This window comes from Mytilus californianus, unplaced genomic scaffold (assembly GCF_021869535.1).
Source record: "Mytilus californianus isolate M0D057914Y unplaced genomic scaffold, xbMytCali1.0.p SCAF_7, whole genome shotgun sequence".
NCBI lineage: Eukaryota > Metazoa > Mollusca > Bivalvia > Mytilida > Mytilidae > Mytilus > Mytilus californianus.
In genome coordinates this window covers 88303307-88324406 of record NW_026262723.1, presented here as the reverse complement: position 1 = coordinate 88324406, position 21100 = coordinate 88303307, and the positions used below count along the sequence as shown (strand labels likewise).

General features: G+C 32.0%; 1 protein-coding gene across 1 annotated transcript in view; it reads left to right on the top strand.

The window, feature by feature from the left end:
* Positions 1-14470, top strand: part of LOC127708304 (RYamide receptor-like) — a 75372-nt gene extending 60902 nt beyond the window's left edge. The window contains exons 2-3 of the mRNA XM_052213153.1: positions 4429-5187; positions 12659-14470. Coding sequence (XP_052069113.1) covers positions 4462-5187; positions 12659-13006 — 1074 coding nt within the window. The 5' untranslated portion in view covers positions 4429-4461 and the 3' untranslated portion in view covers positions 13007-14470. The remainder of the gene's footprint in view (positions 1-4428; positions 5188-12658) is intronic.
* The last annotated feature ends 6630 nt before the right edge of the window (positions 14471-21100 follow it).

Here is a 21100-nt window from a genome sequence, read left to right as displayed (position 1 = left end):
CCATTTGGAACTCTTGGTTTAATAGCTTCCTTGTGAGCAGCAAGCCCGGGAATATCGTATCAATTGGGATATATATACTCCGTATGCAGGCGCTGCTGGAATGTTGCTACATAGAAATGGAAAGTTCGCAATTGGGAAGCTGAAATCATCTCTTTTGTTGTAAAGTTTTGTTTTCAACCGACCCTCATTATCAATTTCTAGATGTAAGTCAAGATATGAGGCAGACTTAACTGTATCTGTTGTATCCTTTATCTCTAGTTTGATGGGATAGATGCGTTCAACATAGTCACCAAATTTTGAATTATTTAGTGAGAGAACATCATCTATATTGCGGAAAGTAAAGTTAAAGTATATTGCTAACTTCTTATATTTCTTCCTAAGAAGTTCCTGTATGAAGTCAGCCTCATAATAATAAAGAAACAAGTCGGCAAGAAGAGGGGCACAATTGGTTCCCATTGGAATGCCGACAGTCTGTTGAAAAACACGTCCTCCAAACATAACAAATATGTTGTCAATCAAGATATCAAGCATCTTGATAATGTCAGTTTCAGAGATTTTGTTTGTTTGAATCAGAGTGATTCTTTAAGAATACATGAAATCTGTTCCTTGTTAAAAAAAGTTCCACTTTTCAGCAACAATCTTTACCGAATACAAGTTTCTTTTTTATTTCTGTTAAAACTACTTGTTTCAGTTCTATTTATATATCTTTGATTCTGTTGTCTGCTTTGTACATCTGTAAAATTGACAACAACAGCTACATGTATTACATGTAAATGAAAAGAATAATTTCATAAAATTCGATTTTTTTATAACTTAACCGTATTTTCTGTTTTTGTAATCGTCAGTAATATCATTTAGAAGTCCTGTCAGTATTTTTCGGAGCCATAAGCATAAAAAAGCCCCAAATTTTAGGCTACTGATTTGCAAAATTGGGCAACCGGGCGAATTTTTCCTGTTTTTGTTTATTTTTATTCCTATTCCTGCAAGTTATCTCAGAGACTCAATATTTATATTTACAAAATTTAATTTTAACATATTTTACTTCAGACGGCATTTCCCGACAAGATTGTCTTCGCAGGACTTTAGTCGTTTAATCTACATGTATTATTGTTTAGACATTTTGACTAGACATGTACAGTATAGATTACTAGTATTCATTTATTTTAAATGGAGTTCGTGACAGTTTAATGGAATATGTACAAGAATTAGTAAATACAATTGATGTAGAATGCCTGATTTTATCTTATTTTTTGCAACCGGAAATATATTTCCAAGATCTTTTAATCTGTGTTTCAAGTTTGTCATTCCAATATCGACAACAAACAGCGATTTGATGACAGGAATAAGAATATGAAATATTCGTTGCAGATTCATTTCAAAGGGACTTTTTTTTTTAGATATTTGAACAACAGTGGTATATATTTATACAAGGAACTGAAGTAAGATATTTATCTTTGGATAATTCATTAATTTGACAAGTTGTGACATTGTAATGTCTCCATTTTTTTGAGACGTTTTGACTTTAATGTGAAACTACATTCATGTCTGAATAAAAAAATCATGAAGGCAATCTTGAATCTCAAATGATCAGTATAATCATATACTTCAATCTATGCAGAATTCAAAGAATTTCTGAAACTCAACATTAGGCTTATGATATTAACATTAGTCTAAGCCAGAGACCATGTTTTCCTTCTGTGTTTTGGTCAGTCACAAAGCTGAATCATTTCCACAATTAGAGTTGTTAAAGAACATTTATCAACCATCCTGGTTTATTTGATATTTCTAACAAATAAGAAATAAGAAGATGTGGTATGAGTGCCAATGAGACAACTCTCCATCCAAGTCACAATGTGTAAAAAGTAAACAATTATAGGTCAACAAATAGTGGCATCAAAACACGGAGCCTTGGCTAACACCGAACAGCAAGCTATAAAGGGCCCCAAAATGACTAGTATAAAATAATAGGCAATAACACGTAGCAAGGCCAAACAAGTCTTCTATGACGAAGTGAACTTTTAAATTAGTGATGTACATTGCTGTTGTTATTTCTGTCCCACTTTTTGGTTTAAAATATTTTATTAAATTAATTACTTTTAAGAGCTGAATTTCTAAGAAGTGTTTAATTGTCTCCTTTAACCTATTTATATTGTTAATACCGTTGGCTAAATTATTTTAATACCGTTTTTGCGGCAGGAGGTTCCATCATGGATATTGGCTGATTTTGTACATAGAACCTATACTGTAAAATTTAAAAACAAAACATGTAATCAAATAAGACAACAGAAGAAATGCATCCTTTTTTGATAATCACGAATATGGGACAGAAATCCAACAATGCAATGCAATTATAAAGTCTCATTAAAGTGAAAATCCGGTACGTAATAGAAATAAAACCACTTATTAATAACCCCATTGCTTTTTGTTATATTCTTCAATTTCAAGCATTCAGAGCTCTTATGCAAGAGCAACAAAAATGACTGTAATCCCTTATCAAAACAATACCCTCTGGTTACTCTTGTTGGAAAAATCAACATACATTTAATTGCATTGGTTCCAAGAAGTTCGGAAGTACAAAAACCGGTACTTCATTTCTGAGAAACTGGTAGAATATACCCTTCTGTATCAATTTCATACGCTTTTTTATTATTTAATATAATCACTCAACAAGGGTTCTACAACAACCCCCAGTCATACAGGTTTCATTTGATACCAAAAATAACCAAAATAGTTTAAATATTTTAAAAGTTACTGCTATGCGTAGGAACTCATTTAATTGAAATATGTACTAACTTCTTTCGGATCGGGATCAAATTAGTGGTTCAATATCTTAATAATAGAATAGTTTCTATACCATTTGTCAATCTCTAAATCACCCGAGGTGTGAATAAAAGTAGAAGTGACTAACAAAAAGACCTCCCATCAACACCATTTCTCGAAGTAGATAAACGCTATATGATTTATAAACGGCAACCTATACTGAGACCCCTGACTTGAAACTGGCACATCGACATGCGGTCGGTTACGTTCGGATGTGAGAGTATATTAGGACTCGTGTGTACTTGCTCTTCTCTGTATATATACTCACTTCTGATACAAGTGTCGTACTTAAGTCAACTACGTAATGAAAATTACATACTACATACATAAAGTGATAGTATCAGAACAGCGTTTATCCTGTTTTAATCCTGCATGATGAAAATGAAATGAACACAATTTCGTGACTCTTCAGATTATATGTTTTAGAAAAATAAACCGTGTGTCGATGATTTTTATGAAAATTTCCATGTACATTTATATGTAAGCACGTGATTTATTTGCAGATATGAATTGTGACTCAAATTCACTCAACTAATATATACACGTAAATATATCACTAAAACAGAAGTGTATGCACAAATATTAAGGAATATTGTATGTACTGCGTGGTCTGGTGAGTGTACTAAATATTGTATGAGAAGAAATCTTGTAGTTGTAATACCATTAACGGAACCAATTTTCGCATTTCAACAATGAATGTCGCTACAGTGATGCTCGAGGCCAAAGAATTTGAAATTGCAATAGCTAATACAAACGCTGAAGAGAGGATAAAACTTAAATGATGTTGCAAAACATTTCAAATGATACTCGGAAAAAATGGTTAAAGAAACAACGATCGCAATATTTGAGTATACGGTTATTGTACAATTGTCTACAGGTACAGGAAAAACTTTAATATACGGTTATTGTAAGCTTGTCTACAGGGAAAATTTAATACACATGTACGGTTATTGTACGCTTGTCTTAAGGGGAAACTTTAATATGCGTTTATTGTACGCTTGTCTACAGGTAAATCTTTAATATACGGTTATTGTACGCTTGTCTACAGGGAAACTTTAATATGCGTTTATTGTACGTTGTCTACGGGGAAAACTTTAATATACGGTTATTGTACGCTTGTTTTTAGGGGAAACTTTAATATACGTTTATTGCACGCTTGTCTACAGGGAAAACTTTAATATACGGTTATTGTACGCTTGTCTTCAGGGGAAGCTTTAATATACGTTTATTGTGCGTTGTCTACGGGGAAAACTTTAATGTACGGTTATCGTAAGCTTGTCTACAGGGGAAACTTTAATATACGGTTATTGCAGTCTTGTCTACAGGGACAAGTACTTTGTTATGCCATAATAATACATTGACATATTTACATGTCTATTATTTAAATGTTTGGTTTTTTTAAAACATATATCTACATGAGGTTATTTTTTTTTCATTTGTTTACTTAATACTGAAAGGCCAAATATGCATATTACCTGACAACAGATTGCAATTAAATGACAACTCTTCCTTGTTACATGTAAATTATGCACGTAAAAAGAAATGTACTTCATCATATCCATCATATATTTATTTCATACTAACTGTAAATTATTTATATTTCTTCAGGATAAAAGTACTGTAACGACAGAACATCACACCATGGAGAACAGCACAGACAAATCTTATCCTGTAATTGATATAGACGATGTTTGTATATCTGAGATCGGTCCTTGGGAGAGCTTTCTACTCATTATGTACAGTGTTGTTCTAATTGTGGCTATATTTGGAAACGGCGTTGTGTGCTACCTTATAATTAACGATCACAGAATGCGCAGTGTTACCAATTTATTTCTTTTAAATCTTGCCTTTAGCGATATAATCAAAGCATTAATGTTGCCCATAACAATCATGGCAAATCTGATATTTCATTATTGGCCGTTCGGATCATTCACATGCCCACTAGGAACTTATATTCAAGTTGTAGCTGTATTTTCGAGTGCTTTTACAATGCTAGCGATGAGTATTGACAGATACATAGCTATTTTACATCCGCTTAGACCAAAAATAACCAATAAAGGTGTGGTATTAGTACTGATATGTGTATGGATTATGTCTGCCGCTGTGCCTTTACCGACTGCCATAACATCTAAAATTTTATATTCTAACGACACAGATCAATGTCCTAAAGGCCAGTGTATTGAGGTTTTTACAGGAGATATGAACAGATCTGTATATAGTCTGGTTATCTTGCTGCTTCAGTATTTTATTCCATTAATGGCCCTAGCTTGTACCTACAGTAGAATAGGTTACATTATATGGATAAAAAAAACTCCGGGTGAAGCTGTTCCGATGAGAGATGAACGATTGGCGAATTCGAAGAGAAAGGTAATGAGTTCATAACCATTTTCTCTTTTTTGTATGTTTTTTTTTTTAATTTCTAATCCTTAATTTACAATATTCCAGTAAGGCAGTAACAAGACACCAACAAGGGCGTTTAAAAATAATCATGTCTGCATGGATAGAGTTTGTACATTTAATTGATTAATAAAAAAAAATGAAAAAGGCCAAACAAATTTTCTTCAACTAAAAAAGAATGATCCGAGCAAACACAGTTCTATATGTTTTTTCGTGCACCACGGTATCCTTATCAGTTGAACGGCAAACGCCTGAATCTGACAGATAAAGGTCAATCGTCGACACAAAAACTACCCGTATGTACAATGTTTACGCCCACAAACAGCGCCACCTATATTTTTTTCTACTTCGTCTTTGAGAACGATGTTCCTTTCTGTAGGAAATTAAAACATTAAATTAACTAAAAAATAGAATAGTAAGTGTAGAAAACAAATTAAAAGATATATTTTCACATGACTGGTTATGCATGATACGCTAGCAATGTGCGCAATGTCCTTTAATCCAAGATTGAAAATTAGTTTGTTTCCTACGTCAAAATGGCGGATTCCAATATTTACATTTTTCCATCAAAACAATAGCTGACACACAATCTTGTGTCCGATCATGAATATGCAAATTATTTATTGTGTAGGGTAGCTTATCCAATGGCATTTACTGATATGTTAGTGGCTATACGTTCCATCCATTGTTACAAAAGTGGAATGTGTTTTGTGTTTGTATACCTCTGGAATGTTGTGTATTAAATTGTTTACAGTAAAAATCAATGTTATCTTCATTATATTTCCATGCATACACAAGTCATAACAACAAATACATTTTTTATAAAACTTATAATATAAACAAGCATGTTAAACTGTCTGCTTTAGCAAAAAATCGTGCAAATAAAGTTGATGGGTCGTTTTAAATTCAAGCACAGCAGATAAACACGTGGTCGTTCATTGATGTTTGTTTACTTAAATTGCACGTTATTGTTACTGAATACTCAAGAAATGACCACTATTGTGTTATTATTGTTTAACCGTAGATATAATTAATTTTACAATTGCATTTTAATGCTTTCAAGAGTTATATAATACACCTTGCTTAAGAAATAGGTCTAGCTAGGTCCAGGGACTTCCTATACTAGGTCCTTATAAAAGATTGAGGCTGTAATGATGTAAATTACCATATTTACATTACAGCATTTTTTTGCATTTGATATTTTTTCATAAATGTACATAGAGAACAATAGAGTATATGTACATACATGGGTTTAATTCCCACCCTAGGCATTAATTTTAATAGGTTGGAGCAAATAGGGCAGATTGGCCAAAATGTAGTGTCTCCGCATCTACTCTTTTGTTCCTAAGTCTCAAAATGCTGTTCGCTGTGGATAAGTCACCAACATCTTTCTTTTCTAAGTATACAGCAGCTCCTCTAAGGATTAGTAAGGGAGCACTTTATATATAGTCCAGTGGCTAAGTCTTGTCTTTTTTGTTTCTCTTATTTTCTTATTTATATTATTATATTTCTTATATTTTCTTGTATAAAGCCAAAAAGCTACAATTCCTCTTTTTCCTATGCTGCCTGAAAGCAATCAAAGTTTTTATTCATTGTTGATGTCTGTAAAGTGACTTATAACTGTTAACAGACACATTATTTGGACTCTGGTGGATAGTTTTCAGACTGTTATCTCATTGGCAATCATACCACATCTCTTTATCTTAGTACAGGTTAATTATTTGAAGTAAATGACTAACAAACATTAAATCCTTTGAAAAATAAATCTGCAATGATTTCAGTTTATATATATCAACAATAAAATTTGGTTGTATAAATGGTGTCACTATGTTTATAATGACCCCTGTAATTGTGAACTGCCATGACTGTCTTGTGCAAAAAAATCATTTAAATAAGTTCCCTAATGATAGTATATAGATGTATAAAAAACAAATGTATGTACTGATATATTTTGGGCTATAAAAAATAAACTATCAATTTAAAAGTAGTTGATGTTTTTTTTGATTAATTGAATAATAACTTATTGCAATAATACAAACAAGCTTTCTGATATGTGATACATATATAACTGTATGCAGCTTTTTCTGAAATAATTATAATCCAGTTATGTCATAAAAAAGAGGTTTTTGGTAAAAGTTAGCAAAATTGTCAGTATTTCAACCACATTTAGGTCTAGGAAACTGAAATTCTTAAGCGCAGAGGTCGACAAGATAAGTACCGTAAATTCTGAAATTATCATGAGGTTTTTATTAAAGTAAATAATGCGATTTAATTGATTATCGCAATAATAGGAACTCTCATTCTGATTTGATACTATGAAGATTTTTTTCTGATATCAGAATAATAAATATCTCATTTTTGTCCAATCTTCAAAAAAATTCTGAATATACTGTATTTAAGTCTGCTTTGTTTTTGTCTGTGACCAATCTCTGTGTTATAGTAGTCTCAGGTTTTTGTTTTGTATTTTAATTGTCTATGCATTTTAAAGCAGTTAAATATAAATTTGGATTAAATTTGAAGTTGATTCAGTATATTTTATGACATAATAACACTCTTTTATTTAAAACAAGCATTTTCAGACTTTATTTACTGATCAGCTGAACTAATCATTCATTATTCAATCAATAATTTAATTAAAGGACTCAACAGTTAATTGTAGGACTTTTGAATTCAAATTTAAGAAAAAAAAAAATTCAAAAACTTGTAATACATGTAATAAAAGGAATAATGTGAACTGCATGATATAATATTGCAATACAGCTTTTTGTTCAGTTTTCTTTGTGTTGATTATAATGTTTTAAATCCATTTCTGGCTTTTTGGATGTTCAGATTTTGTCTCTTGATTCAGAGCGAGCAACATAACTTGTACATCTTATATAGTTTCTTATCTTAAAGCAGGTATAATAAAAAAAATTATAAGTTTCCCACTGCAAATTGTCTTTTTTTTCATTCAATGTCAATGTTCACAATTTTGAAGCATGTATTGTCTACATTTTCTTTTTTTTCATTTTGTATTTTAATGTAATGCAAAGTTAAATTCTATTGTAACACGATTTCTGCTGATGAACCCCTCTTGTATATATTTTTTTGGCATGAAATCAAATATATTTTTTCTGTTATATGAAATAATCTCTCTTTATAAACGACCTGGATCTGCTGAAAGGTTCTTGCTTTTCTCAGAATTTGCCATTGTTACACCAGGAAAAAAGGCTACCAATAATCATGCCTGACGATCATTGATGTCACATAGAAAGAACCCATCTCTTTGCAGATCATAGTTGAAAAACAAAAATAGTTGGTAACATAAATGTATTGTTTAAAAATATCAATTCTCCACTCTTAACAGTGAAATCTTAAAAATGTATATTGATCGGCAAGCCTCGCATCTTGAAAACTAAAATTTCTAGAGGAGAGAACTATTGTTTCACAATTGATGCTGTGTTAGAATGTATAATATCACTCTTTTTTCCCATATGATCAGCATACAAAGTGACAAAGAATCTATAAGTTCTTAAGTCTAAATAACTTTGTTAAATCTCATTTCTGATGCAACATTTTCGGTGCACCAGAGAAAAAACTTTCTATTTTAGATACTATTTTTATATATATAAATTAAATTAAATTAATTGAAGTCTAATTTCGGAGTGAAATTTATATTTAAAAAATGTTCTATAAACAACCTATATGTACTTACACTGAGTTTATTTTCATATGCTTTCTAGGAATATTGATACAAAGAAAGTAAAACAAAGACTTGTATCATTACATCTATCAAAAGGGTGTTTGAGAATATACAATGTATAGCAATTTATAAGTCCCAAGTTTTAGAGAAAAGTCAGTTATCTATAATTGTCTTCTTTGGAAGTTTTCAAAAACCTGTAATTACTTAAATAAATGCCATATTTAACCATTTCATGACTATTTTAATGTTACAAGAGTAAAGGAACATAAAATATGGAATAGTTATTCAAGAAAGTGTCGAAATACAATCATTAATTTTACTCGCATTTACTGTTGTGAACTTGCAATTTCCTACGATGCGTGTACGGAGTTATCTCCCTTTGATCTCCACGTCGCCACGAATAAGCTGACACAATTTCGTGTCCAGTAAATTTAGGATCGATTATAATTAAAATCTAATGTAAAAAATGGTTTTGCTTCATATTTTATACCCCTCAACACGTTACCATATCTATTTAAGGAATAATTAGGGATTTTCCCTGGACCTTCGCAAATTTTCAGAAAAAAAGTTTCACTTTACTCGTCAATTTAAAATACTTTAACAACACTTTTTAGTAATAATTATAATTAATAATGAAGCTGATTCACTCAAGATTTGAACACTTTGATTTTTATTAATATACGAGTACAAATAAGACGATACGAGTAAAAAAACCACGAGGCATGCACGTTTACCCAAAAACCGTAAACTCTGACCTTTTGTCACGTGACCAATGTCTTGACCTTAGAAGCCATTAAATCGTTTGCCGTCCAACTGTTATGCTGGATAATTGAACTTTTTTGATAAACGTGACAAAATTGAAACTATCAGCCGACAAATACAACATCTTGTAATAAACCTTTTAATAAGGAAATAAGATTATTTCACTTGCGGTTAAATTGTTTTGATTTGAGCGCCACTAATAAGCGGCAAAGCGCTTCTGAAGTACTCAATTATAAATTCAGTGATGTTATAACGTAATCGGAAGTGACTAGGGTGATCTTTTGCTTAAGTTGAATAACTCGTAGAAGACCATGTCAACCACGACCTTTACAATTTTGCGATTATATCAAAACTTTTGTTTTTTCTACGCTTTACACTACTATTCCTATTCCTCACATGAAAGCTCGACTGCATAATCTCATTAAACTGAGATTTTTCTATAAAAATGTGGATAATGGATGCAAATTTCTTGTAAACGGCCTTGGAAAATCTTACGCTGTGAAGATCTAGAACCGCACCGATTTCCGACGAAAGATACACCAAAGGTGCTATCATTAAAATGTAGGACTTTTTGATCGACAAAATATTTGTTGCGTTTGGTGGTATTGACAGTCGGTATTCCAATGCGTACTAATTGTGCACCCCTTCTGGCCAACTTGTATTTGTACTCGTATGAATCAGAATTCATGCAAATCCTTCTCAGAGACAAAAAGAAAAAAGCCTCTTGCAAAGTTCTCAACTTCACTTTCAGATATATTGATGATGTCATGTCGCTCACTAACCCACATTACAGTGCACTTGAAATTACAGATTCTACTAACACTAGAAGGTCTTCTTCATATCTTGATATTTTCACGATACTGGTACAGATGGACGATTTTTAATTAAAATACATAACAAAAGTGATGATTTCAATTTTCCAATGATCAATTGCAAATTTCTCAGCAGTAATATACCCTCTCCCCCATTGTTAAGCGGTTACATATCTTAATTAATACGTTACATCCGTGCAGAATGACACTAGACGGATTTCGATAACATGGGTGTGCTTCTCAACTAAAAATTTCCCCAACAGAGTTATGTGGAAGAATGACTAAAGTCGACACTACATAAGTTTTATGGTCACCATCACGAATTGGTTGACCAATACGATCGATGTGTTAGTGTCTCATCTAACTAGCGACATGTTTTCGCGGTATTAGACCTTTACATACCAGAATAGTCTGATCTGTAAAATTAGCGATTGTGTCCTATTCACTACTGCGACATTATGACTTTAATGTGTGGATTCGCATATCGAATGATGCATCCATTGCAGGAGAGGCCTACCCTATTGATGCACCCGATGTCGTTTCTTTTGATTTTCACTCAGGTTTCTGCTTGTTTCTTTGTTTTTGTATCTTCTTATTTATGAATATTAAACATCGGTAAACTAACTTGCCTCAAATTGATGCGTTGTCATTATGTAAAAAACAAGTAAACATGTAATTCTGGTTGTGTCCTCATAATCGATTTGTAAGCAAGTGACAATGAATTTCTTAACTCAAGATAAAAGATTTGTAGACGGCCGAGAACATTTATATTTTCTTTTTTATTGATATGTGATCGTCTATCAGATCTTTCAAGTTATTAGCTAAGATAATTAGATAATTTTAAAGAAAACATCCTGGTTTAAAATAACAATTATTCCACGGAGTCTACAGTTACAATGATTTGACAGATGGAGTATGTAGTATTCTTTGAAAATCAAATGACTGTCACAGTTTTTCTTAAAATATATATGTGGTTTATATGTTCATGACAATTGAAGACACACATGATTCTGATACTGTGTCATAATACTCTTATCAATTCAGAACATGGATGAGCTTCCTGTAAAAATAATTTCATCAATAAATTACGTAAACATTTATTGTGCCACTAAATATTTGTACATTTATCATTTATAATAAACCTTAATCAGTACTATTCATGGATACGAAGTTGCGTAATATCTACAACCAGAGCTTCATAACAGAATATACATGTATAAGTGATAAATTTCTTCATCGATTTTTACACTTTAATTGACCTTGTAAACTAACACATTTGATCTCTTACGTGCCTGAAAAAGTTCAATACAGACACAGTGGTCAATGCATCACCAATATCATGGTGTAAAATTTTAATATAAATGATGATCGGAATTTGAAGTTTTTAATTGATGATATGTGTCTCGGTTCGGGCTTAAACACTTTTTTTTATACTTTATAGTGTTGTCCTGTTTGAATTTTTTATCGCTTTCTTCTCCTCAAAGGAGACGGACATATGATAGGGACACATTTTAAACGAAATTTATCGAACAACATCCTTCAGAAATTCATCTATATGGATTCAAACTTCTTATATTTGATGCAAAATTGCAAAAAATGGCAAGATAGCTTGATATTTAGAACCTGTATTAATATTTAGATGTGAACCAAAGCCTAACCCACACAAATAATATATGTATCAAATTATCAGCCTGGTATCTTTGATTAGTTTTCGTTACAAGATGTCTTATAAAACGACTTTTATGTTGGTAAACTATCTTTTTGGGTAAGGCCCCTTAGTTCATATCTTATATTGCCAACAACAATGAGTATAATGGTAATTTAAAATGAAATATGTCCATTTTAACAAGTTAATGACACCATAGTGAAATGTCTGCACAAAAGTGTTCAGAATATATTATGATCTTATATTTATTTATCAATAAAATTAACATATTTTGCAAGACTTGAAAGCATTTTACTTGATTTCTAATTTCAAGATCAAAATAATGGCTCATGTCAAGTTAAATTAAACATTACTCTGTTTTCAGAGATATAAATAAGTTTCATATGCTGAAGATTATATCAACTGTCTAAGCTATTAGTAATTTAAACTTTAATGAGTAACATGTACTCTAGGTATACAGATATGGTAATTTGAGAATCATGATGACTTTATAATGTATATGAATATTTGTAATTACAGATGGTAAAGATGATGATAATTGTGGTTCTTGTTTACGGAATGTGTTGGCTACCGATTCATATTGTAACATTAGTTGGAGACTATGATCCTAGGCTTTACGAGCAGGAATACACAAAATTGATATGGAATACCTCATTTTGGCTTGCGATGAGCCATGCCTGTTACAACCCGTTTGTATATGTCTGGATGAATAAAACATTTCGAAGAGGATTTTATAAAATATTTGCTACATGTTGTTGCAAGAAAACTAGAAGAACGAACTCTCTTCAGGAGGAGCATACGATGACAATGACATTGAGCACTAGAAATGGACATTCGGGGTCGCAGTCAGGATCTAATTCTGTGTGAATTATTGCTAATATTTGGTGTTCCAAATTTCATTTAGTGCTATTAAACAGTGATATGTCTATCTTAACTGATGGTTTAGATGCAACAGTCGTTCGTTATTTATAAAGTTCATATTCCGAAAGTTGATTGACAAAATTGTTACGAACACTCTTTGACCAGTGATTGTAAGATCGTTTCATTGTTAGTTAAACACATACAGGGTCAATATGTAAATCTTTGTCAACACCATAAAGGCAATGCGAGTTGGTCAAAATTCATATGTTGAAAATGCTTTTAAGGTAGATAGGGTGTCTTCCTCCATCTTGGATTTTGAAATACAAGAAAACAATCGGTCTAGATCTTTAGTAAAAGGTGCAAATTTTGAGAGTAGTAGGTAATTCATGTGTAAGAATTTTCATTTCAATAGAGAAAATGACATATTTTATCATATTTATGGTTGTATTTTACAGAAAAACAGAATACTTTTGTTTGATTCTATTTTTTCCAACTTTGCCACATAAGGGGAGGCAACTCAAATGTAAGGGCAGATAATTCAGATAAAGTTACTTTTACGATAGAATGTGTTAGGAATTTACTTATTTTATTATGTAGCAAGAAAACGGGTCCCGTGACCCCATTTTTCTTTTTCTTATTTGAAAGCATACTATTAGAGCTATCTTCTCATATTTTATCTCAAAATCCTATGGTGTAGTTTTCGTTTTATGGCAGAAAATTGGGTTTTCCATGCATAATCTATACAAAATCTGTCAATTTTGCACAACCTGTAGCGTGAAAATAAGCCCCGTTACCCATTCTTTTTATTTTTTTTTTAAAAGCATGATATAAACTACATTTTGGCAAATTATTAAAAAATTCTATGGATTATAATTTAGACACCCCATCTACCTTAATAGCTAAATTTATTCAGATTATTGCAGACCATTTCTGACATTTGTTCATCTGTAAATGTAGGTTTAGCTTTTATTGTTGTTATAATGTACCGAACGGTGACATACTGTAAAATTGTCACGAGAAGGCATTGATAGATTTAAAAAATACAACTTAGGATTTTAAACAATGCTAAATTAAAACATTTATAATATTAAGTTGATTGATATTTTGTTTTATTATTGTTTGCTTAACGTTCAGTAGCAAACCGTTCATACATATTCAGAACGAGATCCTATTATACAATAAACATATTAGTTAAGTTCTGATATGAAAGTTGTTGACACTCTGTAGAAGGTTAGTGGGAAATAACTTTGTCATTTTGAAACATGCTACCTAAATTCCGAATTAGTTTCAGGTAGACAACGATTTACAAGAATGTACAGTGCTTTACAGGTTATAGAATTCAAAAGTAAAACCAATAAAATAATCTTTTATTAAATGTATTAGTAAGCGTAAAATAACAATGTACTTGAATTGTCTAGCGGTTTATTAATAAACACATTGGCGAATGTAAATCGTTGCACAAAAATAAAGTTATAGAAGCTTAAATATTTATTTCTGACTTTATTCAACAGCCCAGCATAAATATAAATAAGAAGATGTGGTATGAGTACCAATGAGACAACTCTCCATCCAAGTCACAATGTATAAAAAGTTAACAATTACAGGTCATAGTACGGCCTTCAAAACGGAGCCTTGGCTCAAACCGAACAGCAAGCTATAAAGGGCCCCAAAATGACCAGTGTAAAACAATTCAAACAGGAAAACCAACGGTCTAATCTATATAAAAAACGGGAAACGAGAAACACCTATGAACACACCAACAAACGACAACTACTGAACAACAGGCTCCTGACTTAGAACAGGAGCATAAAAATGTAGCGGGTTTAAACGTTTTAACAGGCACCAACCTTCACCCCTGAGACAGTAGTGTAACAGTACAACATAAAAAGACACACTTTAAAATATCAATTGAAATGGCTTAACTCGATCAAAAAGCCATTTAAACAAAACTTTTAACCAAGAACGCTGGTCTCGATACCATCGAATTCAAGCCTCGTACCCCGATTATAATGAGACTTTGTGATAATCTCTCGCCATACAACGCATAGTTTGTATCTCCAAATCATAAAAATGACAATACAATGTAAAACTGTTTAAACATCCCTTAAGTCCATATAAAAATAAGGAGATGTGGTATGATTGCCAATGAGACAACTATCCACCAAAGTTCAAATGAAGTCAATGTAAGCAGTTATAGGCAACTATACGGCCTTCAACAATGAAAAAATTCCATACCGTATAGTCGGCTGTAAAAGGCATGAAAAATATGAAACAATTTATTTGAGAAAACTAACGACCTTATTTATAACAAAACAAATATGACAGACATGAACCAACGACAACCACTGAACTACAGGGTCCTGACCATGTCAATTCTTGCGCGAGCAGATGAATATTGTTTATCACATGTGTTCTGATGACCCATAGTAAAAGTACCAGTTTTAAAATTTCTGCTGACCTCGATGACATGATATTGAATCACGGTAGGATAACTTGAACTTGCAGTAAATCGTTTGAGTGTCGTCATAGGTAAAAATAAAACATAATAAAAAGTAACTGTTACCGCCGACTCTCAACTCATACGATCTCGAGGCATACAGGATTCCTTTTATAGATTTGTTAAGGTTGATTTGTGATGTCGAAAAACAAAAACAAAATAGAAAAATTTTATTTTCCAAATATTCAATTGTATATTGGTGAAAAGATTTTGCTAAATGAGTACAGGTTAAAGTGTTTCCTTACACTGATTTAAAATCTATATTGAATAAAGAGCTGTGATTTTAATGAAACAACTATCCACCAGAGTCCAAAAAAGTATTAACAAAAATACCGAACTCCAGGGTAAATTCTACATAAGGAAATACCTGTACCAAGTCAGAAATGTGACAGTTGTTTTAAATTATTTTATGTGTTTGAACTTTTGATGTTGCCATTTGATAAAGGACTTTCCGTTGTCCGTTTTGAATTTTCCTTGGAGTACAGTATTTTTGTTATTTTACTTTATTTTTCAAAAAGGGAAAATCTCCTTAAAACCTGACAAAATCAAACGTTTGACTATATCAACCAACGGAACGAATGCAACACTACTGTCATATTCAAATGACATGGATTTAATTAACCATCGATCACCGTACGGCCTTTAACGAGCAAAACCATGCCTTATAGTCAGCTATTAAATGCCCGATATGACAAAATGTAAACCAATTCAACCGAACAAACCAATGGACTGAATTGTGACAAAACAATAAACGAAAAACAAGTATGACAGACATCAACGAACGAAAAGCGCTGAATTACAAGCTTTTATCTTGGCACAGGCACCCATAGAATTGGCGGGATTAAGCATGTTTCTGAGCGTGATCAACCCTCACCTGACCTGGGACAATGGCGTGAATGTACTACATAAGAAAGGCCATTTCCTATCATTCAACTATCCCTTGCTCCCTTTTTTGTAATAAAATAAGCTCTTAGTTAAAAAAACATGTATTCATGTATCTTTTATTTACAATTGAATTGTCTCTAAAATAAACATAAAGATATGATAGGGTATGTTTTTAAATTGGACAGCTAATGACCAAAGGACGTAAACAGAATCATCAGTATTAGCACATCCAAGCGGATTAGGTGTAAAGAGATTTCTTATAGTCAAAACAGTATGACCATGATAAATGCCAGAACTAAAGTATTGATAGGGTGTAAAAGCAGCACTGAAAAAAAACGACAAAGCATAATGTTTGTATGTTTGTTTACAATATATGAAGAAATAATGTTTTTTTTAACTTAATTTCATTTGTGTCCATGGTTTCAAGAAAATGCTCAAATTAAAACGAACTTTTGTACCCTATATATTAATGCATGTTTGTTTACTGATTTTGGTTCTAATCCTTTCTGCGTGATATTTTTTTTGAACATAATCTGAAAAACCATTCACATTCTAACTGGCCCTAACTACCAGCAACAGACAATATAAAGCTTACATTGTGATAAGACTACTCGAATCTGCTGTTCAGAACCTACAGTATTATAATACTTATATTTTTTGTTATGTTATAATATAGAATAACGTAATTTAATTGTCCTCTGGATATTTATCATGTATTCCTTTGTTTTCATTCAAATCAAGTCAGATTTGTCTTTGTTTTAAATTTCTATATTATATAATGTCGTTCAATAAATGATTACCAGTACAAATCATAATACATATAAACATATGTTTCAGATTAAAAACCGCGTATGAATAACCTCCTCGCTCTGTTACCTGATTTGTTTTACAAATATCTCAACGCAAAGGATTTGTGCATCTAATTATATCAAAATCATTATGACAATTAATCAGTATTGCTTACGTAGCTCTTGCATCATGAACTTATGCATGCGCTTCTGACATCATCTGTTGTGACTGCACATGATTTATCACACAATTATCGGTAAACTACAAAAATCTTCAGCTTATGCAGTTGTGACACCAAAGCAGCTAATACGCATTTAAAAGCTTCAGACAAGTTTTCTGTGATAACTTCATCATATTCGCTCGATTTTTACACAATGTACATCCTAAATATCCTTTTATGTAACATTCTAAATATGATAACATACTGCAATACTTATTTACATAGCACATGTTATTTATCTATTTTATTGATAAGACAATTTATTTACTATCACAATATGTCATCGCTGTTTAAACATAATTTTGGAATGAAGGTTTGATTGGTGGATTGCTTCTTGCTTAAAGTTCAATGGCAAATATTTCATGCAAATAACGAGAGCAGATTTGAGCAAATGCAATCCTGTATATATGTAATTGAGTAAGCTACATGCATAGTGCTTCTGATGGTTAGCAGATCGTGTTCCACGTGTGACACCCGTCGTGTTACTCCGATAAAATACGTTGATAGTCTAAGCCATATCAAATGCATCTACTAGTATATTAATTTCAAGAAAATGATCAAGATATGTAGCTGGCCATCTTGTTTCAGTAGTACAGATCTTTTGAGTTAAGCCAATTGCAACTGATCTTTATACATGTAGTTTGTTCTTATGTTGTGCTGTTACGTTACACCACTGTCCCAGTTTGGGGGAGGTTTGAACTCTCACAAACATGTTTACCCCCGTCACATTCTTGATGTGCAAGTCTCAAGTCCACTTCATTTGAACTCTGGTGGATAGTTGTATCATTGGCAATCATACATCATCTCCTTATTTTTATGTAAATCTCGAACTAATTGGGATATGGTGCAAGTACTCTCTAAAATGTGAGTTATTGAACAATAGGACATCATCAATATCTGAACGTATAAAATACATCAGAATATAAAATATACAAAATGTAAGTCTTATTCTTTATTCTTTTTAAATTATTTTAGATTAATAAATACAATTTCTGTATGTGGTAAAGTTAGAGTCGTCCGGTCAAAAAATTTAGGGACACCATCATGATTCATGAGAATTGACGACATGAATGCCACGCAATAAGGAACCTTTGTACACAATTGGTGTAGATGTGTTTTAATTGCCAGCCTTAAAAAATTCTGGGTCAAAGTTACTTTGTGAAATAAATGAAGAAACTGAAGAAAACAAATGTGAAAATTTGTAATACAAATTGAAGAGTTGCATCACAGTTTAAAATCCGCATAATCAAATTAAAAGACATATTCTTAGTTTTAAAGATCTGACTAAACATCATTCCAGGTAAGTTCAATTTAGTCCAGATGTGTCAGATGAGAAGATAAAATGTGAGACTAACATATGATAGAATCCTATAGCTAGTCAAAACTGACAATTTTAGAACGACAAGGGAGCTGCACACCAATTTCAAGTTATTCTACAAACAAGTCCTTTTTTACAGTAAAGGACGATTGAAATTTAAATTTTGTTATTATTTGAATTGAATGTCGGGTGTATTGATTTAAGTTCCTACTGTTCTTTTCTTTTTATCTTTCTGGTTAAGTGCTACATTGTATGACTATTTCTCCTGCGCATTTGTGTTAAATCAAAGTTAATCCGCTATTCTAAAACTTGTACCGAACACATGTTCTTTCTTGATAGGACAGTATCACTGTCATTAAAGCTGTTAAGTCTAGGTAATGTTCATTCTAAATTTCAATATAATCGCTGAAGAGGTTTTTTGGTCGCAATTACAAACCGTAAGATTAAAAAACAGTGTTGCAACTAGTTCCCAGTGACATATTGATATTTTCTGCTTGTTATACAGGATTTGATTCAAGACCAACAAATCCTTAGTACATGATGTTTTAATGGAGTTTACAAAGAAGAAAGCGTCCATTTTCTGGTAATTTTAAATCGAAAATCGAAATTTATTACAAATCTTTCAAAAATCTGTTTTGATATTTTTGAATTTTGTCATAAATATTTGAATATGATCAGCAGCCCTACCAATGACAAGTCTGCTCTAGTGTTACCACACTACTACTTATTCCGTTTAAAACAAAATAACATAAATTTTAAATAATTGATCGTTTGCATTTTCGGGTGCACAATAATGACTCTTAACACCACACCTTCTGTGTGGACCAATATTGTTTTTGTTGCAAAGTAAAGTGCATAACTATCGTTGTTTATGTATTCCATTTCTAGTAGTTGACTCTTAAGTAACTTTGCGGTGTTTTCATGATGCTTGCGTACACTTTATAAATAGGTTTTGTCTGCATCTTTTTGTGTTTGTGATTTATCCTATATCACACAAAAAAGACGAGGGATGAAAACAACTCAACTCATTAGTTCGCATATGAATATCTTATCCAAATTCCATGTAATATGTGATACGGTCAAAAGTAGTATAAAATTTTCCTGTTGATATACATGTATATTTTTTGTGTATTTTACAAATGATAGTGATTAGATTATTGAAATAGTCGATTTTATTTAAGATCACCAGAAACCAAAAGGAAAGATGATATGCTGTAGACACACTATGTCCGTAGGTACTTTGATTTCAACTCTGCTGTAGTTTTGTAAAATTGCTTCTGTAATATTTCTTTTCAACGAAAGTTATTTTAGTTTATATACATGGTAAGTCTGCTATATATTGCACTAAATACAAACTATCATTTTCAAAATAAATGACGTGGACTATACACTTAAATGGAAAGGCATGGTACGTGCACATTTTAATTTAAAAGATTACAGAAAGGTTAACTAAATTCCGTCGGCTATCTGAAATGAGTTCTTGTAAAAATTACGTTTTAAAAAAAAATGCCCTGCTATTCTTTTCCCTTGTTTCACACTCGAACACATGTGAGAAAATGGTAATTTGAGTATTGAATTTTGTTTGGTAAACGCCCAGTTTCATTTAATCCATGTAAGATGAAAAGAAATTTACAAGAAATCCATATGTAGGTTCTGTATAGTAGATCGATGAAGACAAACGAGGGAATGTTAGACAGGGTAGACAGACCCCTCTAGTTGTTGCAAGGGTGCTTTGCACTTTTCCTTCATTATGTAGCGATGATAACGCCTAGTCGCATTGTGCATGACTGCGAATTCATACATCTCGTTCAGCCATATGGTCACGTTTGGCAAGGGATTCATACCCCTCAGTAAAAATCTTGGTCTAATTTAATGGCCCGTGGTTGCCTGGGGGTTAATTTCTTGGAAATCACCACTGGAATACACACGATTACAGAAATAGAAAAGATAAGCAAACGGAAAAGAAATAAAGTTTAACTATCAAGAGTGAATATTTCTCATATTTAATGGAACGTTTGATAATAAACTCCGAATATATTTGGCGGGAAATATCAACGTGTGACTAAAAAAATAATTATCAAACTAGTTGAAACTAATTTCAATGTACTTATACAAGAGTATCGATATCGAGGGGACAAATACCCGAACGACGTAGAACAAAAGTTACCAAACATCAAGATAAATATAGCTTAGCTTTTCAGCGATTCAAAGTTCATCAAACAAATTTGATAATTGGTGCTGTAAAGGGTTATCGTAACTTTCATATCACATGTGACACCAGTGGTATTCCCAAATGATCTATGCCGGTGAAAGGAAATTATTTGCTGCGTATTGGACATTCAAGACCACTGGTATAACCTAATGATCAATGCCGATGGAAGGAACCGTAAT